General features: G+C 49.3%; 1 protein-coding gene across 1 annotated transcript; it reads left to right on the forward strand.

Moving 5' to 3' along the window:
* Positions 1–25,776, forward strand: PCNX3 (pecanex 3). Its single transcript, XM_089483399.1, has 35 exons — positions 1–584; positions 2,080–2,273; positions 2,827–2,929; positions 3,088–3,127; positions 3,646–3,741; positions 3,944–5,233; positions 6,404–6,524; positions 6,622–6,791; positions 7,546–7,642; positions 7,855–7,990; positions 8,404–8,564; positions 9,106–9,259; positions 9,869–9,901; positions 10,381–10,552; positions 10,651–10,761; positions 11,212–11,303; positions 11,919–12,028; positions 12,281–12,386; positions 12,762–12,854; positions 13,123–13,273; positions 13,446–13,593; positions 14,539–14,716; positions 14,912–15,020; positions 15,837–15,966; positions 16,110–16,168; positions 17,160–17,375; positions 17,644–17,897; positions 18,177–18,407; positions 18,878–18,981; positions 19,573–19,720; positions 20,481–20,711; positions 21,230–21,504; positions 21,632–21,828; positions 22,384–22,805; positions 24,919–25,776. Exons 1-35 carry the CDS (start codon positions 432–434, stop codon positions 25,105–25,107), a joined length of 6,474 nt encoding a protein of 2,157 aa, XP_089339525.1. The 5' UTR covers positions 1–431; the 3' UTR covers positions 25,108–25,776.
* The last annotated feature ends 336 nt before the right edge of the window (positions 25,777–26,112 follow it).

The raw sequence follows: 26,112 nt of genomic DNA on the forward strand, positions 1-26,112 counted from the left end.
GAGGGGGAGACAGCAGAGAGGGGGCAAAAAGGTCAATAGCAGGGAAGGGGAGCAAGTTAGGGGGCAATAGAAGAGAGGAAAGGGGAAAGGAAGGTAGGGGCAATAGCAGAGCGCTTGAGGTGTGAGGGCAAACAGGAGCATTTATAGTAATACCATAGTAATATTTATGTCTTACCTGCTTCTCCTCCTTTCAGCCCCAATGGGGGCACGGTCCTCTAAGTGAGCCCCCACCCCATTATTTGGGGCCCTAAAAAGCAGGGCTGGGGTGGTAAAGAGAAGAGGGTCCTGGTTTCCTCGGCCTCAGTGGACCATGGGCTTGAAGCTGCCTTGATGAAGGCATTTGTGAGGGCCAGCTGGGCAGTGGTGTTCCTTGAGGAGGAGGAGGAGGAGGAGGAGGAGGGAGGTGAAGAAGAGGAGGCCCCACCGTGGACATGGGTTCACAAGTGCTGCAGATCCTGCGCCAGGGCGTCTGGGCCTCGCTGACCGGCGGCTGGTTCTTCGACCCACACCAGAGCACCTTCTCCAACTGTTTCCACCTCTATACCTGGATCTTCCTCCTCGTCTTCCCTTTTTTGCTGTACATGGTGAGTGTAGGAGCAGTGCATTTGTGTACTATTAGCTTACTTGACGGCTTTCCATGTGTGGAGTTGTGTACGGTATGTGCTTTCTCCCTGTGTGCCTTCGTGCCATTGCCAATTTGTGGCCGCCCTGAGACGATCCCATCGTGTGCTTTTCTCGGCAAGATTTGTTCAGAGGGCATTTTCCATTGCCTTCCTTTGAGGCTGAGAGCGTGTGACTTGCTCAGGTTACTCACTGAGGTTCATGGCTGAGCAGGGAATTGAACCCAGGTCTCTACAGTCCAGCATTCAAAGCACTCAAAGCACTAAGCCCTGAAGGCTTTCACTGTCTCCTTTACGGATGCATATATTTGGCATGGATTTTCTATCCCTGCTTGTCTTACTGTTTCTTGGTTCCCCTTCAAGACATGCCAAGGCTGCATCCACACTGTGGAAATAATCCAGTTTGACACTGCTTCAACTGCCATGACTGAATGCTATGGGATTCTGCGATTTGTCGTTTGCTGTGGCACAGAGCTCTAAGACAAAGGAGGGTAAATGTTTCATGAAACTACAATGTCCAAAATCCCATAGCTATGTTGAGCTGTGGCAGTTGCAGTGGTGTCAAACGGGATTGTTTTTGCAGTGTGGATGCTGCCAAAGGCATACATTTGCCGTTGCAAATTAAAACCTTCCACATTGAGGAACGTAGAAAGCTCTTGTTGCGTCAGTCGATCCCATTGCTCTTATCTGTTTGCCTTCATAGCCTGCGCCATTCACTTAAGATTGGCAAAATGAGAAGTTGGAAGCGGGATGCAGTTAGTTTGCAGGTTGGATTTCAAGGCAGCTCAGAACGCCTCACATTTCAGTCTCGGCCTGCGAGAGACCAAACGCCTGACTGCTTGTAACTCACTGAGTATACTGAGTGGAATATTCCCCTTCCCCAGACTTTCCTCTTCTAGTTTTCACAGCTTTCAAGCAATGGTCCTGTAGTGTTTGCTTAAGGAAAGCTGAGGATATCTCTCCCCAGTGATTGTCTAATGAAGAATCTGGACTGTTTGCTGTTTGAATCAGAAGCTAGAGTTCGCTGTTGGATTATTTCATATGTACAGGTTGAGTCTCCTTTATCCAAAATGCTTAGGACCAGATGCATTTTCTACTGGAGTGAATTTGTGGTCCCTTCATCTGGATGAAGAACAGGGAATGTGTGGCCCTGCATATATTCTTGACTTGTACTTCCCATGAAGCCTTATGCTGTCTAGGGTTGATATAGGAACTGCAGGCCATCAGCATTCGAAGGATGAAGTATTAATTTATCATTTGCTTATTTCCATCTCTGCTTTGGACTATACCTTTCTCCCAGGTCCCCTCCTTGAGCCGTGAACAAAGAAGTACTGCCTCTCTTAGTCAGCATTAAACCTCACTTAAACGTCACATTTGCAGATAACAGGTGTAAGTCGATACAACCACTGCTTTGGACTTGAAGCTCCCCTATTTAATCCGTGGCCTTCTTCTGTGGCAGGTGATGCCGCCCAGTACTTTTGTGGCCGGTGTGTATTGTGCGGTGGTGGCCATCTTCTTCATCACGGTCAAGACTGTCAACTACCGCCTGCACACCATGTTCGACCAGGGTGAGATTGTGGAGAAGAACTCAGCACTAGCAGAGGCAGCCAAGGCTGAGGATGGAGCTGCAGCAGACGAGGGAAACTTGGCAAGGTGCGTAGAGTTGTGAGGTGTTGTTGCTACACAGGGCATTTTTTTCCTCCATGCTCTTGTGTTGACCCACAGCACAATTGGTTGCAGGGACCATCTAAGCTAATCCTTTGACATGGAGGAATCCACAACTAAAACACTCCTGAAAGATCCCCAGCCAGCCTCTCTTTAAAGACCTCCAAAGATGGAGAGGCCACTATCCTCCAAGGCAGTCTGTTCCACTCTTGAACAGTTCATGCAGTAAAAAAGTTTCTTCCCAATGTTCAAGTGGAACCTTTTTTCCCCCCTTTCCATTTGAATCCATTGGTTTGTGTAAGATCTTTGAGACCTTAGGACTGCCTTCCCACAGAAAGCTGAGGAAAGCAGAGTCTGTTTTACCCTGTTGATACGAAGATGGGACATTTTCTGAATTACAGAAGAATTTTGGGGACTCTTGCCTATCCCAGATAAGACACTGCAGCATAGTGAGTTATGGTATCTCAGTGTACATCTTAGCATAAATGTTGGCTTTAAACCTGGGCCTTGGCTTATATATAAATTCCTCTTCTTCTTACAGAGACCCCGGTGGGGTGGAGATGACTGTGTTCCGGAAGGTCAGTTCCACACCTCCAGTGCGTTGCAGTTCCCAGCATTCTGTGTTTGGCTTCAATCAGGTCATGGTAAGAATGAGGACGCTTGTGTGGACTGTTTCTTCCAGATTGGGGTGGGAATGAAAAACAGGGCTCCAGTCACCTCTTTCTTGTGACTTCACAAAATGGAACTGGTCAGCCTTTTTTGGAAGAGTCATTTGAAACGGTTTCTTCCTTTGGCGTTCTAGGACCTGCTGCCCCATTTGGAGGATGGTGGTCCTGTAAGAGGTGAGTAAGGCGGAGAGGCAGGGGACACAATTCTTCTTCTCAGAGTCTGTATATATCAGCGCACATTGGTTCACTTTCAGAGAGAACTCTGTGTGTGGGGTGTGTATGTGAAGTGCAGTGGAAACTGATGCACAAGGCCCTTTGGAATGAGTTCACATTCTCAATGCTACAATAGCATATGTGCTTCCTTTCCCTTCCACTTGTGTATCTGTTTCTAAATTTTGGTGGGGAACCTTGACACCACCAGTAGTCTGATGGTCTGCAACACCATGTTGAAGGCAATGAGTTGTGCCTTAGAGTCAAAGATAGGAGGCAGAATGGGTAATTTCCCAGTAGCCATACTGGTTGGGGGATTCTGGAAATTGTTGTCCAACAAAGGAATGTTTCCAAGGTCTGCTTAGAACCCAGATTCCCTGTAGGTAAGGGGTGTGTGTGTTGTGGATGAGGGGTAGAGAGAGTAAGGTTTGTCTGGGATTTGGGCACTCTCCTGCTTACCTTCCTGTACCTTTATCCCATAGACATCAAAGAGCTGGTGCGTGAGCAAGGCAGCAACAATGTTATTGTCACTGCGGCTGATCGAGAGATGCTCCAGCGCTGTTCACCTGAGAATATTGGTAGGTCCTTGCTTTTTGTTTTCCTCTGCTTCTAGCTTGGAAATATTTCAATCTCGGCCTGTGAGAGACCAAACGCCTGACTGATGGTCTGGTGTAACTCAATGGGAAGGGAATTCCACTACTTTGGGAACACCACTAAGAAAGCCCTGTCTCTTCTGCACTCCAACCTAACGCTCTGTTTTTATGCTTGCCCCCTTTGTAGCTGGTGATGTCTCAGCAGTATGTACTAACCCAGAAGGAGCGAGTAGCAGCCTCCTGCCTGCTCCCAAGACAGAAGCCCCATCCAGCAGCAGAAAGCAGCCTCCCCCTCTCCCAGCCCAGACATCGATCCAGAGCACAGACTCCTCAGAACAGTCACCTCCAGCTGGGCCAGGATCGCAAATGCCTCGCTGGGCAGCCAGTGAGTCGGAAAGTGTGGGGGACACGCCACTGAGCCCTCTCATCAAGAGCAGCTTAAGCGAGGAGCTCAGCCAGAGTTTCCTGAGCCTTGCCTTGCCTGAGACCAGCAGCCACAGCCGACGAGAGAAGCGCCGCTCTGGAGCGGATTATCAGCCCCTGGAGCCTCGGCCAGAGCGTCCCCTCAAGGCCGGCTCTTCAGACAGCTGCTTCAGCGGCACCGACAAAGAGACTCCTAGTACCCTCAGCAGCTACCGCAGCGAGAAGACCAACTCCACCCACTTGGACAGCCCTTCTTTAGGGGCAGGCACTGGGGAAGGGCCCCCAGGTGAAGAGGTGGGGCTTGGCATGTCCCCGCCACCGGATGGGGGCAGCGATACGGATGCCCTTTCGGACAGCGAGCTGCTCCGGTCTCCTGAGCTGGGCCTTCTCGGGGAGCTGAGCTTTGACACGCAGAACACCCTCAACTCCCTGGAAACGGTCAAGGGAGACAGTGAACTGTGGGGTGGCCCCGAGCCGGAGCAGGTGGTCCGGCCGAAGGAGTTAGGCCTCAAGAGCCGCCGGCACCTCTCGCGCAAGCATGGCAGTGCCTACTTGCCCATGCGCACCCTCCTGGACAGTAAGGCCTATACAGAGGGCTTCTTTGCAGATGAGGATTCGAGTGACTGCAGTGACCTGAGCCGGGCCTCCAGCCTGCACTCCCAGCACAACTACAGCACGGACACTTCCTCCAGCACTTCCTGCTACTCCCCCGAACGCCACCCCCCCAACCAACATGGCCTCTGCGTGGCTGAGGCCAAGCCTCCGCCGCCCCCACCCCCCGAAGGCTCTGCCCTCCTGCCCAAACATTCCCACTATGCCCAGCGGACGGGGAGCACCGCCAGCGCCAAGACTCACGCCCGGGTGCTCAGCATGGACGGGAACCACGTGACCGACGGGAAGCCCCTGGGCTGCCTCACCGTTTCGAAGTCGGATTTGGAGGCGCATGCTGGGAAGCTGACAGCGGAGCAAGAGTTGGCTAGCACCGTGCGCAGCCAGTCAGCCAACCAGCCTGGCTGGAGGGGAGAGGTGCAGGCCGAAGGGGCTGTCGGAGGAGGTAAGTCCCTAAAACACTCAGTAGGGTGGACTTACTCAGGGGAGGAATTTATTCATTATTGATGGACTGATTCAGTTTTTGTCCTGCCTTTCACCTATGAAAGGACTCAATCTAGCCAACATAGGTTAAAACAGAATACCACTGAAACATTTTTGAGGCTCAATGGCTGCTCCCAGGCTATAGAATTCTCTTCCAAAGGAGGTCTGCCTGGCCCCTTCCCTCTCCTTCTTTCGCCAGCATTCAAAGACCTTATTTAAGCAGGCTTTAAATATTTCAAATAAATTCAAATGAAGTATTTCAACCCCAATAACAAATAAACAGAGAGGATGAGCCATAAACATAGATCACAGAACATAAAGCTGTAGTAGTTGAGACAACAGATCTAGGTGCATTGAGTCATTTTGAAATTACGAACGGCCACCAAATTGTCTCAAGAGTGTCCTTTGCAAGTGATGAATTTGAACTCTTCTGAGAAATGTGTTTTCTTTGGGTTGTTGTATAGCTGCTCTGTGGGTTCACACTGGGATATGGGATTGGGATATGGATTTTATTATGGGTTTTTAAAATGACACGGATGTAATAAATTGAAGTTAGGGTTCCCAGGAGAAGCTTGGTTTTCACATATAGTGGGCCCTTGGTATCCTCTGGGTTTAGTTCCAGGACCCTCCATGGATAACAATTTGTGGATGCTCCTGTCCCATTATATGCAATGGCATATTAAAATGGTGTCCACTATATAAAATGGCAAAGTCAAGGTATGCCTTTTGGGGTTTTTGTTGTCAACGAGCAGGCATCTGAGGAATTTTCATCCCAAACAGTTCAAGGACCAAAGTTGTCCATCTTTAATTTTTTGTGGGTTTTTCGGGTTACGTGGCCATGTTCTAGAAGAGAATAATCTCTTCTAGAACATGGCCACATAGTCCGAAAAACCCACAAAAACTATGGATGCCGGCCATGAAAGTCTTTGACTTCACATTGCCCATCTTTACTAAAGATGGGAATGATGACCCAAAATGTATGATGCATTCAGTGGCATGGAAGTGTCCAGCGTTTCCAGACTGCAAGTGTAGCTGATTCTTTTTGTCAGCTGCCTTGAGTCCCACATTAGAAGAAAGGCGGCGTATGAATGAAATGAAATGAATGATTGGTTGATTGAAATGAATATTGCAGCTCCTGCAGGGGAAGACGGTCCCAAACCAGACAGGGCAAAACGCATGCAGGCCATGAGGCGACGCCATAACGCAGGCAGCAACCCCACGCCTCCATCCTCTGTGATGGGATCCCCACCCAGGTAAGCCCTTCCTTTCCTTTCCACTCTTTTCTTGGGTCTGTTTGGTGTGCTGTTGCTGCAGCTACTGCTCAACCCACCCACCCCGTCCTTTGTGCAGCCTCCAGGATTTGCAGCGAGGCCGTGCCTCTTCGCACTCCCGGGCTCTTACCCTCCCCTCGGCCCTGCAGTTCGCCAGCTCCCTCTTGCTGCCACGCGGCGCCATCCATGAAGCCTGCAACTTTGACGACACCTCGGAGGGGGCCGTGCACTACTTCTACGATGAGAGCGGTGAGTAGTAGGATGAAAGGAGGACTATGTCAAAGCCAAGTAGGGTGAGGTACACCTTCTGAAACCATTCCCTGCTACCCCAGACTCTAGGCTTCCTAGAGAGTATTGGACTACAATCCCCCAAATCCCTTACCATTGTTCATGCTGCTTGGGGCTGTTGGGAGTCAGAGTCCCACAGCAGGGAGAGGTTCTGGTTGCCCACCTTGCAAGAGAGTAAAAGGGTACATGTGTCTCATGAATCTCAGCCATAATTTTAAATGTTTCCTGCCCATACCGCTTTGGCTAAATATCTTTGCCCCATGTGTGCCCCTCCAATACAAGTCTGCACCAAGGATGGAGGGGTTATGAACCTCCACGTACTGGTGGATTGCTATTCCCATCAGCTCTCACCCTTGGCCATGCTCCTTAAGGGCTGATGGGAGTTGCAGTTGAACACCAAGTGATTTTGCATCCTCATGGGATAGATCTTTGTACCTTCTCAGGGCGGATTTTTATTTACATGACATGAGCTGTAACTCTTGAGGTAAATATTTAGAGGAAGCCATCTCTTATACTGAAGGCTGTTGAACCCTTACTCAAGAAGCTTGGTTGAACCAGTAGGTGAAACCTGTATATAAATCAAGATTTGTTCTCCTTGTTCCTTAGGAAAGCAACTGTCTTTCTTTGGCGGAAGAAATCTCATACAGTGGGAATCTGAGATGTGAGCATAGCGCCTTAATATTTTTTTCTTTTCTTTTTCTTGCATCTCCGTCAGGAGTCCGACGCTCCTACACTTTTGGGCTAGCTGGAGGCGGCTACGAGAACCCAGTGGGACAGCAAGTCAGTGTGGACCATGCCACCAACAGCGGCTGGTAAGATTCCTCCTCCTGCTCCATTTATTTATTTATATGCCTTCATTCTCCCAGAGTGCAAACCAAGGCAGAACGCAATTAAACTCTGGTGTAAGCAAACCACAAAGTAAAAGGAAATGCAGCAGGGACCGCTTTTACAGACAGTCCTGGAGTATGGTAGTTGCATAAATGCAGCCCTGGTGATCGCCGTCACTTTCCATTTGTTTTGGCAGGGATAGACACTCACATTCCTCCAGCTTCAACTCCGCCGAGGTACCCGAAGGTACTCCTGCCCTCACATTGTTGCAGCCACGGCCTGTGGTCCTCCAGGGCATGCAAGTGCGCAGGGTGCCACTGGAGATTCCTGAGGTGAGGCCCTATTGATCTTTGACTTTATAACAGTGACGGTGAACCTTTTACAGACCGAGTGCCCAAACTGCAACCCAGACCCACTTATTTATTGCAAAGTGCCACGTCCCTCTGGCTTTCTAGTAAGAAACTCTGGCAAACTCTGTGCTAGGCCAACAGCATGTGTGCCCACAGAGAAGGTTCTGAGTGCCACCTATGGCACACGTGCCATAGGTTCGCCATTACTGCTTTATAAGCTGCTTTGGCCCAGAGCATACAGACTCTAAAGGCACCAGATCCTAGAATTGTAGAGCTGGAAGAGACCGCAAGGACCATCACATCCAACCCCCTGCCATGCAGGATTTTGGCCTGATGGGTGGGGTATAAATGCCCTAAACAAATAAGGTATCTGAATAGTTTTGCTCTTTCCCTAGTTTGATCTCCTGGATCAAGAATCGCTGCACGAGTCGCAGGAAAACACGCTCATGATTGAGGACAAGTGCCATCCCCGTCAGTACTACAAGTTCTGGGTGCTACCTGGGCACTGGATGCGAGTGCGCTATGACCGGCTAGCCCTCTTGGCCTTGCTGGACCGGTGAGTGCATAACCTGGATCCTGTTCTGGCTTCCAAGGGCCAAGCAGCCTGGTGTATTCCCAGTCACTCCCCAATACCATCCTTCAAAGGGTGGCTCTGGGATTTATGTATTTTTGGAATATTTTCATGGATAGTTGAAGCTGTGGATAAAGAGTCCCTAGATGTGGAGGGCTGAGTTTATGAACTGGGAATGATGGGACATCTAGTTATGGTTTTGATGAGTCTGGGAAGGGGGCTGCAGCCCACAGCTATGCAAAATCTGTAACTCCTGGAGGCCTCCAGCAATGGAGAGAAGTGGGGACGTATGTTCTATGTTATAAAGAAAAATCTTTTCCTAGAATGATTCTTTGGCTCTGGGGGGAAAAGTGGCTTACCTGCAGCTAGGGGCTGCACTGCAGTAAAACTCTAGCAGTACACATACCTTAAGCCATGGTGGGTGAGCAAAAGGGTGTGGATTTCAGGTGTTGTCATACTGGGAATGTAAAAAATGTCTACAGTTCCAGCAGTTACCTGTGTCCCGCTCTGCTTCTCACCCTCCCAGGAACCGTCGGCTGGCAGAAAACGTGTTTGTGGTGCTGCTGGTGAGCCTGGTTGCTTTCCTTGGCTACCTCCTCCTTCTGCAGGGCTTCTTCCGGGACATTTGGGTGTTCCAGTTCTGTGTGGTCATTGCCAGCTGCCAGTACTCTCTGCTGAAGGTGAGATCTGGATCCACTCTGACTTGCTGACTTTAGCACCCATAATTCCTGACCATTCGTCAAGTTAGCTGGGCCTTTTGGGAGTGCAAGTCCAAAACAATGGAGGACCAAAGTTTGGGAACATTGGCTTAGTGCTGTGGAATCCTGGGATGCAACATTTTGTGAGATACTTAGCCTCAGAGAACTCTGGTGCCAAAACAAATTTCAGATCCCAGAATACCATAGGATGGAGCCATGGCATTTAGACAGTGCCAGACTGCATTAATTCTGCAGTGTGGCAGCAGCCTTAGACCTGCCAGTGATGCAAACAAGTAATATTTTTGCACTGAAAAGGAGGATTATTGCCACTTCTGTGAGCTTTCAGAAGCAGCAGTTCTTCTGAAGAAGTTCTACTCTGTCTTTTAAAGCTATCCTCTTTCCCTCCTTAAGTTTTGTGAAAATCAGGAGAGGATTTCTGGTCATTTCTAATGCCATTCTCATCTTCTTTCCCACACTTTTATTTTGAGGTTTAGAATTTGTCCCTTCCCCTCTTCAGGCAGGATGCTTAGTATATCTGCCCCTTCCCACTGCTGCTACTACTACCACTGTTCCTCCTTTTTTCCTCTCCAGAGTGTCCAGCCTGATGCAGCTTCACCCATGCATGTGAGTACCCAACCATGAGGACATCAATATGAGGGTGGTATGGGGTGATGATGGGTAGAGAAATGGCTTCATCACATGCAGATTTGCTGCCTTCTTTTCAGTCACCTGTTGGGTGTTTCTGGACTTTCTGTGGAGCCCCTGTTTGCAGCGTTGGGAAAAGTGCAATTGCCTGTAACTCTCCAAGGCTGTTTTTAAGTTCCCCTAGGTGTTTCGTTCCCCCAGTTTTTTAAACTTCTTTTCATCCCACCCAATGCAATGTTATTTAAAATCATGGATGGTTATATCCATGGATAAGGAATCTATGGACACGGCTGGCCATTGGCGCCAAACCAGGGATCAATTTGGAGGTTACAGGGGTGATGCATGACAGGTCACAGAGGGGTGAAAATCTGGCACCTCGACTCCCAGAGCTTTCCCATGGAGAACAGACGCTGCCCTTGTTCCCATGAAGGCTTTTCAATCTTTGCTTCCCTTGGCAGGGCCACAACTGGATCATCGCCTACAGCCGGCCTGTTTACTTCTGTGTGGCCTGTCTGCTCATTTGGCTGCTGGACCTCTGCGCCCGCGCCGTTCCTCTCCCGCCTGTGGCCTTTTACGACCTCACCCTCTTCTCCGCTGACTTCTTCTACTGTGCCCGGGATATAGCCATTGGTGAGTGGCTTTTGGGAGGCTTGTGGAGCATTTGGGCAGTTTGTCTGGGTATCTCTGACTTCATTCTCTCCCTTTTGCTTCTTTTTCTTCCCACTCAGTGTTCACCCTCTGCTTCCCAGCCGTCTTCCTCTTCGGACTTCTCCCGCAAGTCAACACTTGCTTCATGTACCTTCTGGAGCAGGTGGACATGAACATCTTCGGCGGAACAGGTGCAGAGAGATGGGCAGTGTGAGCCATTCTGTACTAAACCAGTACCTGCTGTCAGTAATGGGTTGAATGGGGGTGAATAAGCGAAAACGTAACCCAGGCAAGACAGAGATGCTTCTAGTTGGTCAAATGGCAGATATGGGAATACTGCTGGATGGGATTATACTCCCTCTAAAATCTCATTTTGGATATTCTTCTGGACACAACTCCAATCCTGGATGCACAGGTTTCAGCAACTGATGCTGGGTACTGGTTAACAATGAAAAACTGCCAACAAACCGTTAAAGTTAAAATGTTTACATCCATATAGCTGTTGTTCCAGTAAGAGGGTTGGAAAATAGTAATGATAGCCAGGTTTTACAAAACAAATTGAATAATTGAATAGTGCTGCCAAATTGAATAGTGCTACCAACAGGTTTATACCAGGTTCTGCCTTTACTTTCTTTCCCCAGCTGCCACCAGCCCCCTCACCGCCTTCTTTGCTCTCCTGCGCAGTATCCTAGTGGCTGCCCTTCTGTATGGCTTCTGTCTTGGAGCTATCAAGGTACTTAGTTTTGTCTGAGTGTGTGTGTGTGTGTGTGTGTGAGTGTGTGTGTGTATAGGTGAGAGCAAGCTGTGGAGTCATAGCTAGAAGCAATTGTGGGTGGGGTTGCAATCAAAATCAATAGAAACCTATGAACTTTGACTCTGGCTTACAGTATTAAATGCTTAGTTTGTTGCATGTTTCCTTTCATAGGAAATTTGGAACATTTTCTTGTTCAGAATTATTAATCAAGCGTATTTTACATTCTGTCAGTCTTACGTAGCCTGATGATTCATATGGGGCTTGTGCTAGCATCTCCCTACAGTAAATTTGTTACTACTAATTCATATACGTTGGCCTTTTATGAAGAAGTTAAAATTAGCAGAAAAATAGAAGAATCAGAGTCAGGGGTTCGGCTTTCGGACTCCACAGCCCTGCTGTGCGCATGTGTGTGTATGAGAGAGAGAAAGAGAGAACACAATGTGTTCAGAACAGTCTCAGTTCAGCATGAAATGCATGGGATGGCGCTTGGTTTTGGCGATGCTTTGAGCATCAGATTGAGTTTTGGGGTCTGGGTTTTACAGGCTCTTAGTCTGGTTGACTCCCTTCTCCGCTTTGCCCTCTCTCTGCCTTCAGGCTCCGTGGGGGGACCAGCATGTACCCGTCCTCTTCTCCGTCTTCTGTGGCCTCCTTGTAGCGCTTTCGTACCATCTGAGCCGCCAGAGTAGCGACCCAACTGTCCTCTGGTTTGTATCCCATCCATGATGGGTTCTGTGAAGGGATGCTTGGGGAGGGATGAATGGACCAGGGTTTGAATTATGGCAGGAGTGGGGAAATCCTTACGCCCCAGTTTTCCCCCTGGAAACATACACTGGGTAAAATGATATCAGTGAGTTGGCATCACTGAGGGAAAAGAGGGCGATTGCTGGGTTGAGGTGAGCCAAGGAGAAAGATGGTTGGCGTTTCACCAGGCTTTTTTCCCTCGTTCATCTTTTTAGGTCTTTGATACAGACCAAGCTCTTCTCTGAGTTTGAAAACCGCAATGTGGAAAGCCCCCCTGTTGGAATTAAGGACCCCCTGCCTGAGAAACTGCGTTCTTCACTGGTAAGGGGGGGTGGGCAAGCTTGGAAAGTGGGTCTGAGGAGCAGAGCGATGGTGGAAACAGATAAGTGAGGAGTCTGTCTTGAGCAGAAGGACAGATGTGTGGCTTGAACAGTAGTTGACCATAAGTTTCATTGAATATAATTGAGGGAAGTGTGCCAGGTGTCTCAGCCACTGGTGAGTACAATCTTGGATTTTGGAATATTTTGGAGTTCTGGATAAGGGAGACTCAACAAAGTTAGATATAGCAATAGTTAGAATTAGTATAAGACAGTTTCCTCTGGGTGTTGGGGTGTGTGCCAGGGACATGTGTGGATAAAACGTCTCACCCTCTGCTTTCTTCCTTCATGCCTTGCCTTTCCTTTGGCCCCAATCCAGCGGGAGATCCTCCATTCAGATCTTGTCATGTGTTTGGTTATTGCCGTCTTGACCTTCGCGATCAGCGCCAGCACTGTCTTCATTGCTCTTGAGGTATATGAGGGGGGGAAAGGACACAGAAGGGGGTGGGAGGCGAAAAGGCTTTGAAAAGCCATCCAGAGAGCATTTGCTATACTATTGCTGTACTAACTGGTGGCCCTGAAATTGAGCTCCTTGTGAGAATGAGCCACAAACCCTGAGACATGGGTAACCTTATTGATCTGAGAAGACCTCCACCAGTTGTCTCTGGGTCCATGATCGCAAAGGCTATGTTTCATTGTGCCCAAACCTCATCAGCTTTCTCTTACTCTGCTATTCTCAGTCTGTTCTAGGTTATGTGCTCTATGCCTTGGCTGGCTTGGTGGGCTTTGTGACTCACTACCTGCTGCCCCAGTTACGGAAGCAGCTCCCCTGGTTCTGCCTCTCGCAGCCGGTGCTGAAGCCACACGAATACAGCCAGTTTGAAGTGCGCAGTAAGTGTGGGCTATGTGACACCGGGGAAGAGGGAGGAGGAGAGGGTGCATGGGGTTTAAACGTGCCTCTCCAGTGCCCTAACTGTCCCGAACTGGATGGAATTGAGATATGTTGGACTACAACTCCTGTTATCCTCATATTAGCTGTGACTTCCTTGTTCAATGTTCCCAGACGCTGCCCAGCTGATGTGGTTTGAGAAACTCTACGCCTGGCTGCAGTGTGTGGAGAAATATTTCATCTACCCAGCTGTGGTGCTCAACGCCCTCACCATCGATGCCCACTTGGTCAGCACCCCGCGGCAGGACAAGTTCTGCATCTAGTAGGTGCCTCTGAGAGATTTAACTCTTCGCTCCCTATAAGTGAGCTTTCTCAGATTCCATGTCCCCCAGAAGTATTGGTCTCAAGCCAGAAAAGTGGAACCTACTGTAGTTCCTAAACCCTGCTTTAGATTGTAATGTCTATTTCTTCCGCTGCTTTAATACGTGTTAGCCCTGGTTTACATCTATCCTTCCTGGCCCCACTGCTCACTGTGTTGGATGAGCGAGGGGGCTAGACTTCTGCCCCATGTTCTTGCCTTAATGTGGCACCATTGGCGTCAGCCTAAAAATCTCTTGGTGAATGATGGCACACGATTTGAATAGCAAATGTTATGAATTTTTGCATGAAGAAACATTCCAAACTTCGGATTCTCCTTAAATGTCTACATATAAAAGAGCAGCCAGGCACACCTCCATTGTCCCAGGGGCTGGTGAGAAGCCCTCTCTCTATGCCAACTGCCATTGCCAAGGCCTGCGAGGGAGAGAAGATCAGCCAGATCCAGGTCGATATGTAGGCATTCAAAAGGAATCGAGTCTTGGTCCCATGGGCTGGTGAGAGGCCCTAACTCCATACACACTGCCATTGCAGTGGCCTCTGAAGGAGAGAAGAGCAGCTGATACCTGCTGGATTTAGTCCTCTCCTCCACTGCTATCCCCTTTTCCTTGTATGTCCTCTCAGATTTGTACACTTGACGGCAAGGAACTCCTAACAATTTGTAAGGAGTTACAATCGAGCCACCTTGAATGCCATTTTGGGGGGAAACCGGGATATAAATCCATGTCCCCCAGAAGTATTGGGTCTCAAGCCCAATAAAATAGATTGCTTTGGGAGACCTTTTGACTGAAGGGCAAGATACAGATGCTCTAAATAAATAAATGCATGGCGGGTGGGTATGGGGAGATGCATCACTGACATGGTCTCCTCGTTTCTCCCCACGCATTTCCAGTTGTCGAGCCCTTCTCATCACCGTCGCAGGCATGAAGCTCCTGCGCTGCTCCTTTTGTTGTCCACCCCAGCAGTACGTCACCTTGGGCTTCACCGTCCTCTTCTTCCAGTTCGACTACAAGCAGTACTCCGAGGGCTTCCTCACCGACTACTTTGTCATGTCCATTCTCTTCAGCAAGGTGCGTGCTATCTTTCTGTCTTTGCCCTCTTTACTATGGAATACGTTCACTGCCGTACAGTGTAATGATCCCTGCCAACTGCACTAAACCAGCTCCAACCCCTCTATTTTTAACGCAGCCTGACTCTGCGTTAAACATTTGTCTCTCTTCCTTCTCTCTCTCTCTCTTTCCCTATCCCCCTTTCCTCCCTCCTAGCTGTGGGATCTCCTGTACAAACTGCGCTTTGTGCTCACCTACATTGCCCCCTGGCAGATTACGTGGGGCTCAGCTTTCCACGCCTTCGCCCAGCCCTTCGCTGTGCCTCGTATCCTTTATGCAGTTGTGATAACTGAAGGGATGGGACCTGGTAGCATTTCCCCTCCTTGAGATAATGGATAGCGTGAACAGATAAATCGCTACCCCTCTAAACACATCACTGTCCCAGTTGCACAGTAAAACTAGCAGCAGCCATGAGATGAACATATGTGCTTGCACATTTAACCTGTGGAACTTATTCTTGCAGAAAGGTATGACTACTTCTAGTTTCATGGGAGGGAACATTTTTCCAAATTAATTTGTATCCCAGATGAATTAATGTAACGCTTGGGATGTCAGGTTGCTGGAAGAAGACCTCTGGCCACTACAATTCCCACAATCCCACAGCATTGAGCCATGGCAGTTAAAGTGGTATCAGACTGGGTTACTTCGGCAGAGCAGGATGCAGCTTATGTCACTTAATGCCCAAAGCAGCTGACATGACGGTCTTTTGGGGGGCAGCTGATGAACCGATTCAAACGAAGCAAAATTCAATCAGCATAAGATAAACTCAGTACTGCGGCGAAATAAGACAGAAGCAAAATGGCATGCAATTAACACAAAAATAGTCCAGCTGTCGCTTCTAGTGTTAGCCTGGCTGTTTTCCAAAGCACCGCACAGTGTGGCCTAAATGCAAATCCGAGATCCTGGGAGCGAAGGCTTCTCGGCGGTCTGGATGGTTCCCAGCTGGCTCCTTCCCCTTTCCTCCAAAGCAGGCTGACAGCAGAAAAAGGAAAAACTGAGTGTGTGTTGAGTTCTGCATTTGTTCCTTCCTTTTTTAAAGTCGAAATGGAGGCTGGTGTTTCCTTGACTCCCCTCTTCCCAGACTCGGCCATGCTGTTTGTCCAGGCTGTTCTTTCCGCTCTCTTCTCCACCCCTCTCAACCCGCTACTGGGCAGCGCTGTTTTCATCATGTCCTATGCGCGCCCGGTCAAGTTTTGGGAGCGCGACTACAAGTGAGTGCAGAGCCTGTTGTGGGGAAATGCTCCAGAGCCAGGCTCCCTTGCATGCCAAGGCACTGAGATGCCCTGGAGTGTAGTTGACATGGCGGCAGCGTTCTTGTGTTGCATAGGTCTTCATCTGTATCTTTTCTCCTCAGCACCAAGAGAGTGGACCATTCCAACACTCGACTGGCCACGCAGCTTGACCGCAACCCAGGTGTGTTCCCAGGTGGTGCCCATCATTGGATAGGCTTGAAGGGGATTCAGAGACTGTCAAGTACAGTTCAGTGCCTCAAAAGCAGGCGTCCTCATTCATCAGTACATAAAGGCATAGGGGCTGTGGAAGGGATAGCTATATAACTGTATCCTTAGGCTAATAGTACCACTTTGGCTTCAGACTATATTGACTGCAAGCCTATGTACTAGTTAGGGAACGCTGCCACCTAGAGACTGGGGATGGTACTTCAAGCAGGAAGAGAAATGTAAATGAATTTAAATACAGTGCGCCTTTTTTACGCGGGGATCTGTTCCGGACCCCCCCTGTGTAAAAAAACCCACATATGCTCGAGCCCCGTTGAAAGTAATGGGGCTCGTGCATGGCACAGCAGTGTGGTGGCGCCCCACATTACTTTCAATGGGATGTGCCACCCCTTGCGCCCCCGTGCGGCTTCAGCGTTTGCTGAAAAGCCGCGTATAGTGCGTCCGCGTATGACATGGGTGCACTGTAATATGATTTAAACACTAAATCACCCCCAGGAACACAGCCTTAGATTTTCCTTTGTATGTACTGACACATTTTAGATCTCTGGGTTTCGTGTCTTGAAGTTATGACTTGCTATACAGACATCTTTTTTTAGTGACCTAGACATTTCTCTTCTTCTTGCTCTTCTGTCTCCTCTTCTTCTATAATTATTCCTTACAATAGATAAAGTATAACACTTGCGAGTGGCAGGACTGAAGTAAGCAATGCTGGGTATTTCTTTGATGATCAAAGTGTATGTTTCAGGGACCTCTAATTTGAGAAACTACGGCTTGCAATAATAAATATACTGAGTGGGAGTTAAGTTCCACTGGGTTGTTTCAGAAGGGACACATGCTGTCTCAACAGCAGCTAAGCTTCATTGTCATAGAAAGAGAGTGCACCCATTGTTCTGCTGGTGGTGTTGCACTCTCCTTTATTGTTTTCACTTTTCTGTGCCTGTCCACAGGTGCAGATGACAACAACCTGAACTCCATCTTCTACGAACACCTGACACGCTCGCTGCAACACACCCTTTGCGGGGACCTGCTCCTGGGGCGATGGGGCAACTATACCACAGGGGACTGTTTCATCCTGGCCTCGGACTACCTGAATGCTCTGGTGCACCTCATTGAGATCGGCAATGGCTTGGTCACCTTCCAGCTGCGGGGCCTTGAGTTCCGGGGTGAGTAGAGATGCGTGTATAGTGTGTTAGTGATACAACAGATATAGGAAGGCCCAAAGTAGCCAAGAGTGTGTGTCTCCAGTTCCTTGGGAGTGGGGGCCCGTTCTTGGCCTGTAGGATGGATGGATAGACAGAAGCAATTCATAAACAGGACTTAAAAATATAACACAAGCAAAAAGATTCGGCTCCCGCCTTTAGTTGCCAAAGATGGAACACAGTGCTCTAAACTTCTACTTTGTTGACCGACATTTGTATGGCTGTTTCCCAGGGACCTATTGCCAGCAGCGAGAAGTGGAGGCCATCACTGAAGGGGTGGAAGAGGACGAAGGCTGCTGCTGCTGCGAGCCGGGCCACTTGCCTCGAATGCTGAGCTTCAACGCAGCCTTTGGGCAACGCTGGCTGGCCTGGGAGGTGGCAGCCACCAAGTACGTCCTGGAAGGCTACAGCATCAGCGACAACAACGCCGCCTCCATGCTCCAGGTCTTCGATCTACGCAAGATCCTCATCACTTACTATGTCAAGGTAGACCTCAGACCTGGGAGAGGGAACTTTTTAAAAAATCACATCTCTGTCCTATGTCCATTTTCCCTGCTGCCCAACTGCTCTGGGACAGAAATTTCAGGTAGGGTCACCAGAGTGGGTAGGAGCATCTTTCAGACTACCCCTAGTAATCCTGATGCTGCTGCTGAGATTACTATTGAGCCATGGCAGTTTAAAGCGGTGTCAAACTGCATTAATTCCGCAGTGCAGATGCAGGCCCTCCCTGTCTCCTGCTGACCACCCCTTCTTGCTTCTTGGCAGAGCATCATCTACTATGTGACTTGCTCCCCGAAGCTGGAGGAATGGCTGGGCAATGAGGGGATTCAGGAGGCCCTGCGGCCCTGCACCTCCCTCAATTATGCTGACAGTGATCCCACCTTCAACCTCAACATAGACGAGGACTACGACCACCGCATGGCAGGGATCACCCTGCCTTCCTTCTGCAATATCTACCTCGACTGGATCCAGTACTGTGCTGGGCGCAGGGAGAAGGTGGGTCTCACCGTGGGTGGAGGACTGATGTAGCAGAGTGACTGGTGGTCATGTTCTAAATCATATCGGCTTCTCCGAGTCCTGGAAATATAGATGGGGATCACACCTACGCTATACCAAACCTTAAACCATTAAAAAAAAGACCTCACGATTATTCAGGAACTCTGGCAATGCCCTTTGTGGCTGGAGTTAGTCCAGGTTTCAGTGTCCCTGATAGAGATAGGCCAGATTGAGGAATAGGGCTAGATCTTGCTGGACTCAGAGCTAGCTATCTGAATCTCAGAGAGAAGAAGTGGGAAGCGATGGCTCGTCCTTTCCTCTGAGGCTTAATCAGCCCTCTGAGATCACGATTTGCCAGAGGAGGAAGCAAAAGCAAAAGACTGGAATTTTTGGACATTCATCACTCTGTGTGAGCCTGTCTTGTGGAGGGCTTCTCATGCCTTTTGTCTCTTCTTCTTTTTCCCTTACAGCAAGTGGACCGGGACTGGAACTCCCCTCTCGTCACCCTGTGCTTTGGGCTTTGCATCCTGGGGCGACGAGCTCTGGGCACCGCTTCTCACAGCATGTCAGCCAGGTGAGATCAACATCCTATGTGCTTCCATGTGCACATGTGCAAGGACCCAAAGACGGGTATGGCGCTTGGTCTTGATCTCTGCCGTCAAAGAAAGGACAGAGGCCAGCAGTATCCAAATGTGTGAAACAGTTGTTTAAAACAAATAGTACTGTAGTTGTGGTTGCTACTGGCTTAGAAGATAACAGAGTTAGTGTAGTTACATGTTCCCTGCAGTATCAGAGACTAGGGAACATGCATGAAAGGAGGTAGTTATATCATGTGAGCTTCTCATAGCAGGCAGTTTGTTGGCCAAAATACAACTCTGACTCTTGTAATATTCCCATTATCTCCAGCCAATTTGGTCATTTGCCATGTTAGCTGAGGATGCTGGGAGCTATAGTTGAGACACATCTAGACAACCCAACCCAGGTTGTGAGCGGCTGCTTTAAATATTCAGACATTTGGATATTGCTGGCCTTTGCGTTTTTAATTCGTTTGACTAAACCTGGACCAGCATCTTGCCCATGTTCGGAGATGCACATGCATTAGGGCCATGCGCTATATACCGTCCATTATGTGGCTTTGTATGTTTTTCTCCCTGTATCTTTGCAGCCTGGAACCTTTCCTGTATGGCTTGCATGCGCTCTTCAAGGGGGACTTCCGGATCACTTCGCCCCGGGACGAGTGGGTCTTCGCTGATATGGACCTGCTTCATCAGGTGGTGGCGCCAGGAGTGCGCATGTCTCTCAAGCTACATCAGGTGTGCTTTTCTGTTCCCCCTTCACGTAATTAAACTGTGGAATGAACTGTGCCATCCAACTCAGTTTGAAGACCTTGGAAGAGAGTCCATCACCCTCCGGGGCAGTCCATTCCACTATCAGACAGCTCTTACCATCAAGAAACTCTTCCCAAATATTTAGGTGGAATCTTTTCCATTAATTGAATCCATTGATTTATGTTCTAGTCTCTGGAGCAGCAGAAGACAAGCTTGCTCCATCTTCTTTATGATATCCCTTCGGATACTTGAAGATGGCTGTCATATCATGTCTCCGTCTTCTCTTCTCCAAGCTAAACATACCCAGCTACCTAAGCTATTCCTCATAAGGGTTGGTTTTTTAGCCATTTGGGTCACCCTCCTTCCATCCTAACTGGAGAGCAGGTGAGCTTCCCGGACTAAAGGAAGCATGCCTCTGAATTCCAGTTGCTAGATAACACAAGGGTACTGTATATAGATGCAGTGGTGTTCATATCTTGCTTGTGGGCTTATTGAGGGCATCTGCGGGGCTGATATGAAAACAGGATGATAGACAAGAATGACCTTTCATCTGATCTAGCTGAATTTTTAGGTTAATGATACATATTCCCCGTATTTTACTGGAACACAACTGGTTAGGTAGGGATGAGACAAGGAGAGAATCTGGCCATATATACAAGGAATGAATTGCTGTACCACTTACCATTGCTGTAACACCACTGCTTCCTCCTCCTCCTCTTCCTCCTCCTCCTCCTTCCTTTTTAAGGACCATTTCACCTCTCCGGATGAGTACGACGACCCAGCCGTGTTGTACGACGCCATAAGGTCCAATGAGGAGAAGATGGTGATCTCCCACGAGGGGGACCCGGCTTGGCGCAATGCCATCCTCACCAACACGCCCGCCCTACTGGCCCTGCGTCACGTGATGGATGACGCCAGCGACGAGTACAAGATTATCATGCTCAATAAGCGCTACCTTGGATTTCGTGTCATCAAGGTGGGCAAAACCATTGCAGTCACTGAAGGCTCCGGGTGCTGTGTTATAATTAAAGGGTTTTATTGGTCAAATCCGAAACATGTGTAAGTGTTTGAGCAATCGCCTATCATAGATATACAAATTATATACATTGGTTACTTCAATGAATGGGTTAAAAGGAAATTAATAGGAGGATATTATCTCTGATATGTTATGTATTGGTTCTGTCTGTAAATTACTATGCAATATGGCTGGACCTTTCTGACCCTGTTCTCTGTGGTTCTTATGGCCAACCGCACAGTCTCACAGGAGTCATCACTAGTTCTGCTTTCAGGACTAAGGTATGCTTTAGAATTTGCAAAGGAGTCTCAGAAGATAAGCTAATTTCTGAGCCGTCAGCAGACACCGCTTCAACTTGACCACCTTTCCTTCAAGCTAGACCACTGCCTTGTCATTGCTTTCCAAAGTAGTGATGTTCTCTCTCTGTCTTTCTTGTCTCTGCAATCCATACACCCTCCACTTCCCAATCTCTGTCCCAGGTGAACCGGGAATGCGTGCGAGGGCTGTGGGCTGGGCAGCAGCAAGAGCTGGTCTTCCTCCGGAACCGGAACCCAGAGCGCGGCAGTATCCAGAACGCCAAGCAAGCCCTTCGCAACATGATCAACTCCTCCTGTGATCAGCCCATTGGCTACCCCATCTATGTTTCACCCCTGACCACTTCCTACGCTGGCAGCCACCCACAGCTCCGTTCCTTATGGGGCGGCCCGATCAGCTTGCACAATATCTCTGCGTGGTTCATTCGCAGTTGGGAGAGGTGAGGCATTGGCGCATCGGAGGGGTGTCAGGAGCAAACTTGCAAGGGGGATAGGCAGTGCAGCTGTCCTTTTGCAACCTACTGTCATTTTTCTCAACCTTTCCCTGTTCTCTCCTCCGCTGGACAGACTTCAGAAAGGCTGTGGGGCTGGTTGCAACAGCGGAGGAAACATTGAGGACTCAGACTGCGGCGGTGGCTCTTCCTCGCTCGGCAATAACCCCACGGTTCATGGGTCTCAGGTTCCTGGGAGCCTCGCTCACAGTGCTGGACCCGTGGCTGCCAACCCCACTGAACCCATAGTCAGCACTGCCCAGCCTCAGGCAGGTAAGGAGGCTTCCCCCAACCTAGTGCTGCAAGGCTTTGAAAGGCAGGGTGGGGGACGATGGGGATGAGAAGAGTGACAAGAGAATTACAGTGCAGGGATTGAGTCTGACATCCCAAAAGAAGGGACCTGGATCGGGACTACCTTGGGCTAGAATGTTGTCCACTTTAAAATCAATATGCAGGACCCTCTTTCACACTACATAGCCATAGCATGGTGATCCCACTTTAAATGGCTACGGTTGCATCCTGTGGAAGTCTGCGATTTGTAGCTTGTTGAGGCGTGACAGCTCAGTGGAGCATTTGGAAACAACACATTTGAAAACTTCACAAAACAATGCTTTTTTTACCTCCATGGGAGCCTCCAGGTGTGTTGGAAATGACCTCCACAGAGAACAGTTGGGGTGATTTTGGAGCCAATCTTTCCAGCACTTGTACCCCTGGTGGCCACAAAAGTAGCCCTAAGGGGCTGAACGTAGCCCACAGGCCATACTTGGGCCATCTCTGCTCTAGTAATTCTCTTTGTAAATAGCTGTTTTGTGACTGTTGTCTCTACAGAACTAGAATCCAGCCTTCCTCCTCCAAGCCAAAGCTGGCTGGTCCAGTCTCAGCCGGCCCACATGCTGAGCCAGGGCGAAGGACGACCCCCACCTACCCCGGCTGCGTCTTGGCCCCCCGGCCCACACTTCTTGGGAAGCCAGCTCTCCTGCGCCAGCTCCTTGGCTTCAGTGGCGGAGGGGATGGGACGTGCCCCTCTGCCTCTCCGTTCGGGACTCGGCGCTCCTTCCCCGTTTGCCTACGAGGGCCTCTGTGGCAAATGGAGCCTGCCCAGCCGCAAGGGACTCAATGGGCTGGGGGGCAGCGAAAGTGACGTCCCCCCCGGGACGCCCCCTCCCCGCACAAAGGACAACTCTTCTTTATCATCGCCTGCTGTCGCTGCATTAGGGACTCCGGGTATTGCGGGGAGTCCTAAACCTCAGGTAAATCTCTTCTTTATACTTTTTTCCCTTGCCATCGCCAAGTTATTATAACTGCAGGTTTGCCACCCAAATCTGAGCATCACCCACACACATAAATATTGTGCCTCTTCAGTTTTTGTATCCTGATATAGGTCAGTAAGGAAAAGTGTTGGAACACCCAAGTTTGATACACGCAAGCCTTTAACAAAATGTCTGCCTCTCTCAGAAATGGGCATAGTGTGCCCATCCCTTTTGGTGCCCCTAAGCATACCCACTATCATGGTTCTCCTTTACATCCCTGTAAGGGAGCAGTCTTGAGAACTCTGCCTGTGTATCGCACAGTAGTTGTGATACTGCTACCTTATAGCTCTGTGCCTGAGACTTCTTCCTCCATCTTTAAAACTCAAGAGTGCTACCTTTTCCCAGTTTACACACCTAACAGGAATAGGGAGTGCAGTCATAATCTTAACTGATGGACACTGTCCTGTTTGAACGTTCAGAGCTGTCTGTTCTCAAATATGCTGGATACGGTTAACAGAACATGAGAAGTGTGCTGATCTTATTTGGATGGCACTACAAACTGTAGTAAGATAAGAGCAAACTTAGCCGTCTTCTTAAGTTGCTTTTACTCTATTCCACTCACACAGCTGAATGAAGGAGTTCAATAGGTTCTCCATTTCCCTGTGTTGCCTGAACCTGGATGTATGGTTAGCTGGTGGTTTGAAACTGCCTTCTTCCTAAACTAACCATGGTTAACCTTCACCACAGTTTATTGCTCCAGAGTACATGATAAACCACTATTGGGTAGAAGCTTAAGCTTCTCAGCTCTTCCTCATCTTCCCAAGAGGAGGAGGAAAGAGGAGAAAAGATCAAGGATGCGTACCCCCACATCTCACTAGTCCAGGGATTAGGAACATGAAGCCCTCCAGAAATGGTTGGACTGCAAATGGAATTACAGATCTATGGTGGCAAACTCACTTGTTACCCCCAGTCATATTAAACTGTTCTTCTTTGAGGTCTCAGTGAATCACACAATTGGGTATTCTTGCGCCTGCACAGAAAAACCCAATTGTGTGAATTCACAGATGACCGCGCATAGAACTACGGTTACAGGTAAGCAGCCTGTCCTTACTCGGTGTGCCATACAAACAGGCCATACTTATTATGATCAGAGGCGTTCCTTGGTCCTCGCTTGCTTGGGCTGCATCTCAGCTGTTTGCAGCCATGCATGCCCAGTCCTTCCATGCATGCATGCGCGCTCAGTCCTCCCTCCCCTCTGCGCAGGCAGCCCCATCCCCCTTGCCAGGTGGCTGGACCCAGTGGGGTGCCCTTCTGAGCTCTGCAATCCGATTAAGGCTAATGGAAAGCAGTTAGGCTGGTGTCCCTTCCCCCAGGACAACGTGAGGTGTCGGTTTTTTGAAGGGCAGGAGGAGGACTTGGAGGCCATTGCCTGACAATGAGCATTGTTGTTGTTGTGTGCCTTCGAGTCATTTCCGACTTAGAGCCATCCTATCATGGGGTTTTCTTGGAGAGGTTTGTTCACAAGGGGTTTGCCATGGCATTCTTCTTAGGCTGAGCGAGAGTGACTTGCACAAAGGTGTGCATGGTGGAGCAGAGATTCGAACGCTGGTCTCCAGAGTTATAGTCCTACACTCAAACCATGTGCGTGTCTGCTCAGGACCAGACCTATTAAATTCACTGAGGCTTACACTCCAGCATGGGGTGAAATTCAGTTAATTGTTTCAGCTAGAACAGTACATCTCAACCTATCTGATGAGGGAGGATTGCAGAACCAGTGTGCCGGGTTCCAGTTACTTACTTGTACCCATTGACTGCAGTGGCTTTTTTCTTTCCTGGAAACGTGCCACAGGTTGGCAGTCATGGCCTGGCACTGGTCCACAGGTCACCACTTTGAGTACCTCTGGAGTACCTAGCATTACGAACCCATATGAGCAGTTTTGTGATTGTCATAGTTGTGTACCTTTTTATGACTAGAATTATGACCCCGAGTTAGGCTTAGCAATTTCCGCGACTCTTGTATAATTGTGGGCAATTTTTATGTGTATTTTGATTGAATGTGTAAATTTTGGGTCTATGGACCTATTATTAATATGTTTCTTCTCTCTCTGTGCAGCCGCCCCTCCCAGGACCAGTCCCCGAGACCTCCAGCGACGCCACCCCGCTGCCTCTGGAACCGCCAGTTGCACCACGAGGAAGCGACCCTCTCCCCGAAACCGCCCCCATCGCGGCTGAGTGGGGCCGGCCGCGGGAGGACGAAGAGAGCCCGGCGGCTGGACAACCGCTTCTGGAGCATCAGTACTGAAGGGGGCAGGGGGCGCACACTTCCTATCCCACAGAACCGCGGGCTGGTCCCGTTTTGACTTTTCCTCGGCCCCTTTTAGGGGGACGGGAACCGCGCTCCACTTCCCATTTCCCCCCTTGAGGACCATGGACAGCAATAAGGGGAAGGAGGGCTGCCCCTTCCTGCCCGCTGCAGCCTTCTGTGCCCCCCCAATACCCCTCTCTTCTCTCCCACCCCTCACCCCCCGACTTGCCTGCAGGGGCAGGCTTACTCTTTGGGGGCACGGAAGAAGGGGAGGACTCCATGCGCCGTCCCTTCTCCCTCACACCTCCGCCATCCACAGGGACCCCACGTTTCACCGGGTGCCCCTCAAGGACTATCCCCCCCCCAGACACACTTCTTTTTTTCTGTTCTCATTGTTGTTCCTGGGGGTTAATAAGAGGAATAATTTTCATTACTTGCTTTATTTTCTTCTTCCTTCCTCCCCTTCTATCAAAAACCCCGGAATCCTGGATTTTTGGTTGGTATAAAAATTAAAAACGCAGGGCAAAAAAAGAGAAAAACAACAGCAACCCTACAGTTAAAAACGGTTCCACCGTGTGCAGTGTTTTGGAAACTCAGGGAAGGGATGCGATGATGCTTGGGATGGGAAAGGGGATATGTGTGTATGGCAAAAATGAAGCCATTGATCCCCCCCCCCCCCATAATGAAATTGGCTTTCGATCTGCAAATTTCGAGCATCGTAACACAGTCTGAGTCTCCCTTATCTGAACAGAAGTGTTTGGGATTTCGGAATGACCTGCCTTTGCACATATGGGACACCTGCATTTGCTCATTGTACGTAATGAGATCTCTTGGAGATAGGACCCAAGTTTAAACACACAAAATTCACTTATGTTTCGTATGCACCTCGGACACATACACCTGATGGTGTGATGGTGGCGGGACCGAGAGAAAGCCTTCCCCTTGAAGATCTTACAATCCTTGTAGGTTTGTATGGGAGATACAGTCAGTGCTACTATTTCA

The sequence above is a fragment of the Sceloporus occidentalis genome, unplaced genomic scaffold (assembly GCF_023333645.1).
Source record: "Sceloporus occidentalis isolate IW3139 unplaced genomic scaffold, rSceOcc1.0.p SCAF_20, whole genome shotgun sequence".
NCBI lineage: Eukaryota > Metazoa > Chordata > Lepidosauria > Squamata > Phrynosomatidae > Sceloporus > Sceloporus occidentalis.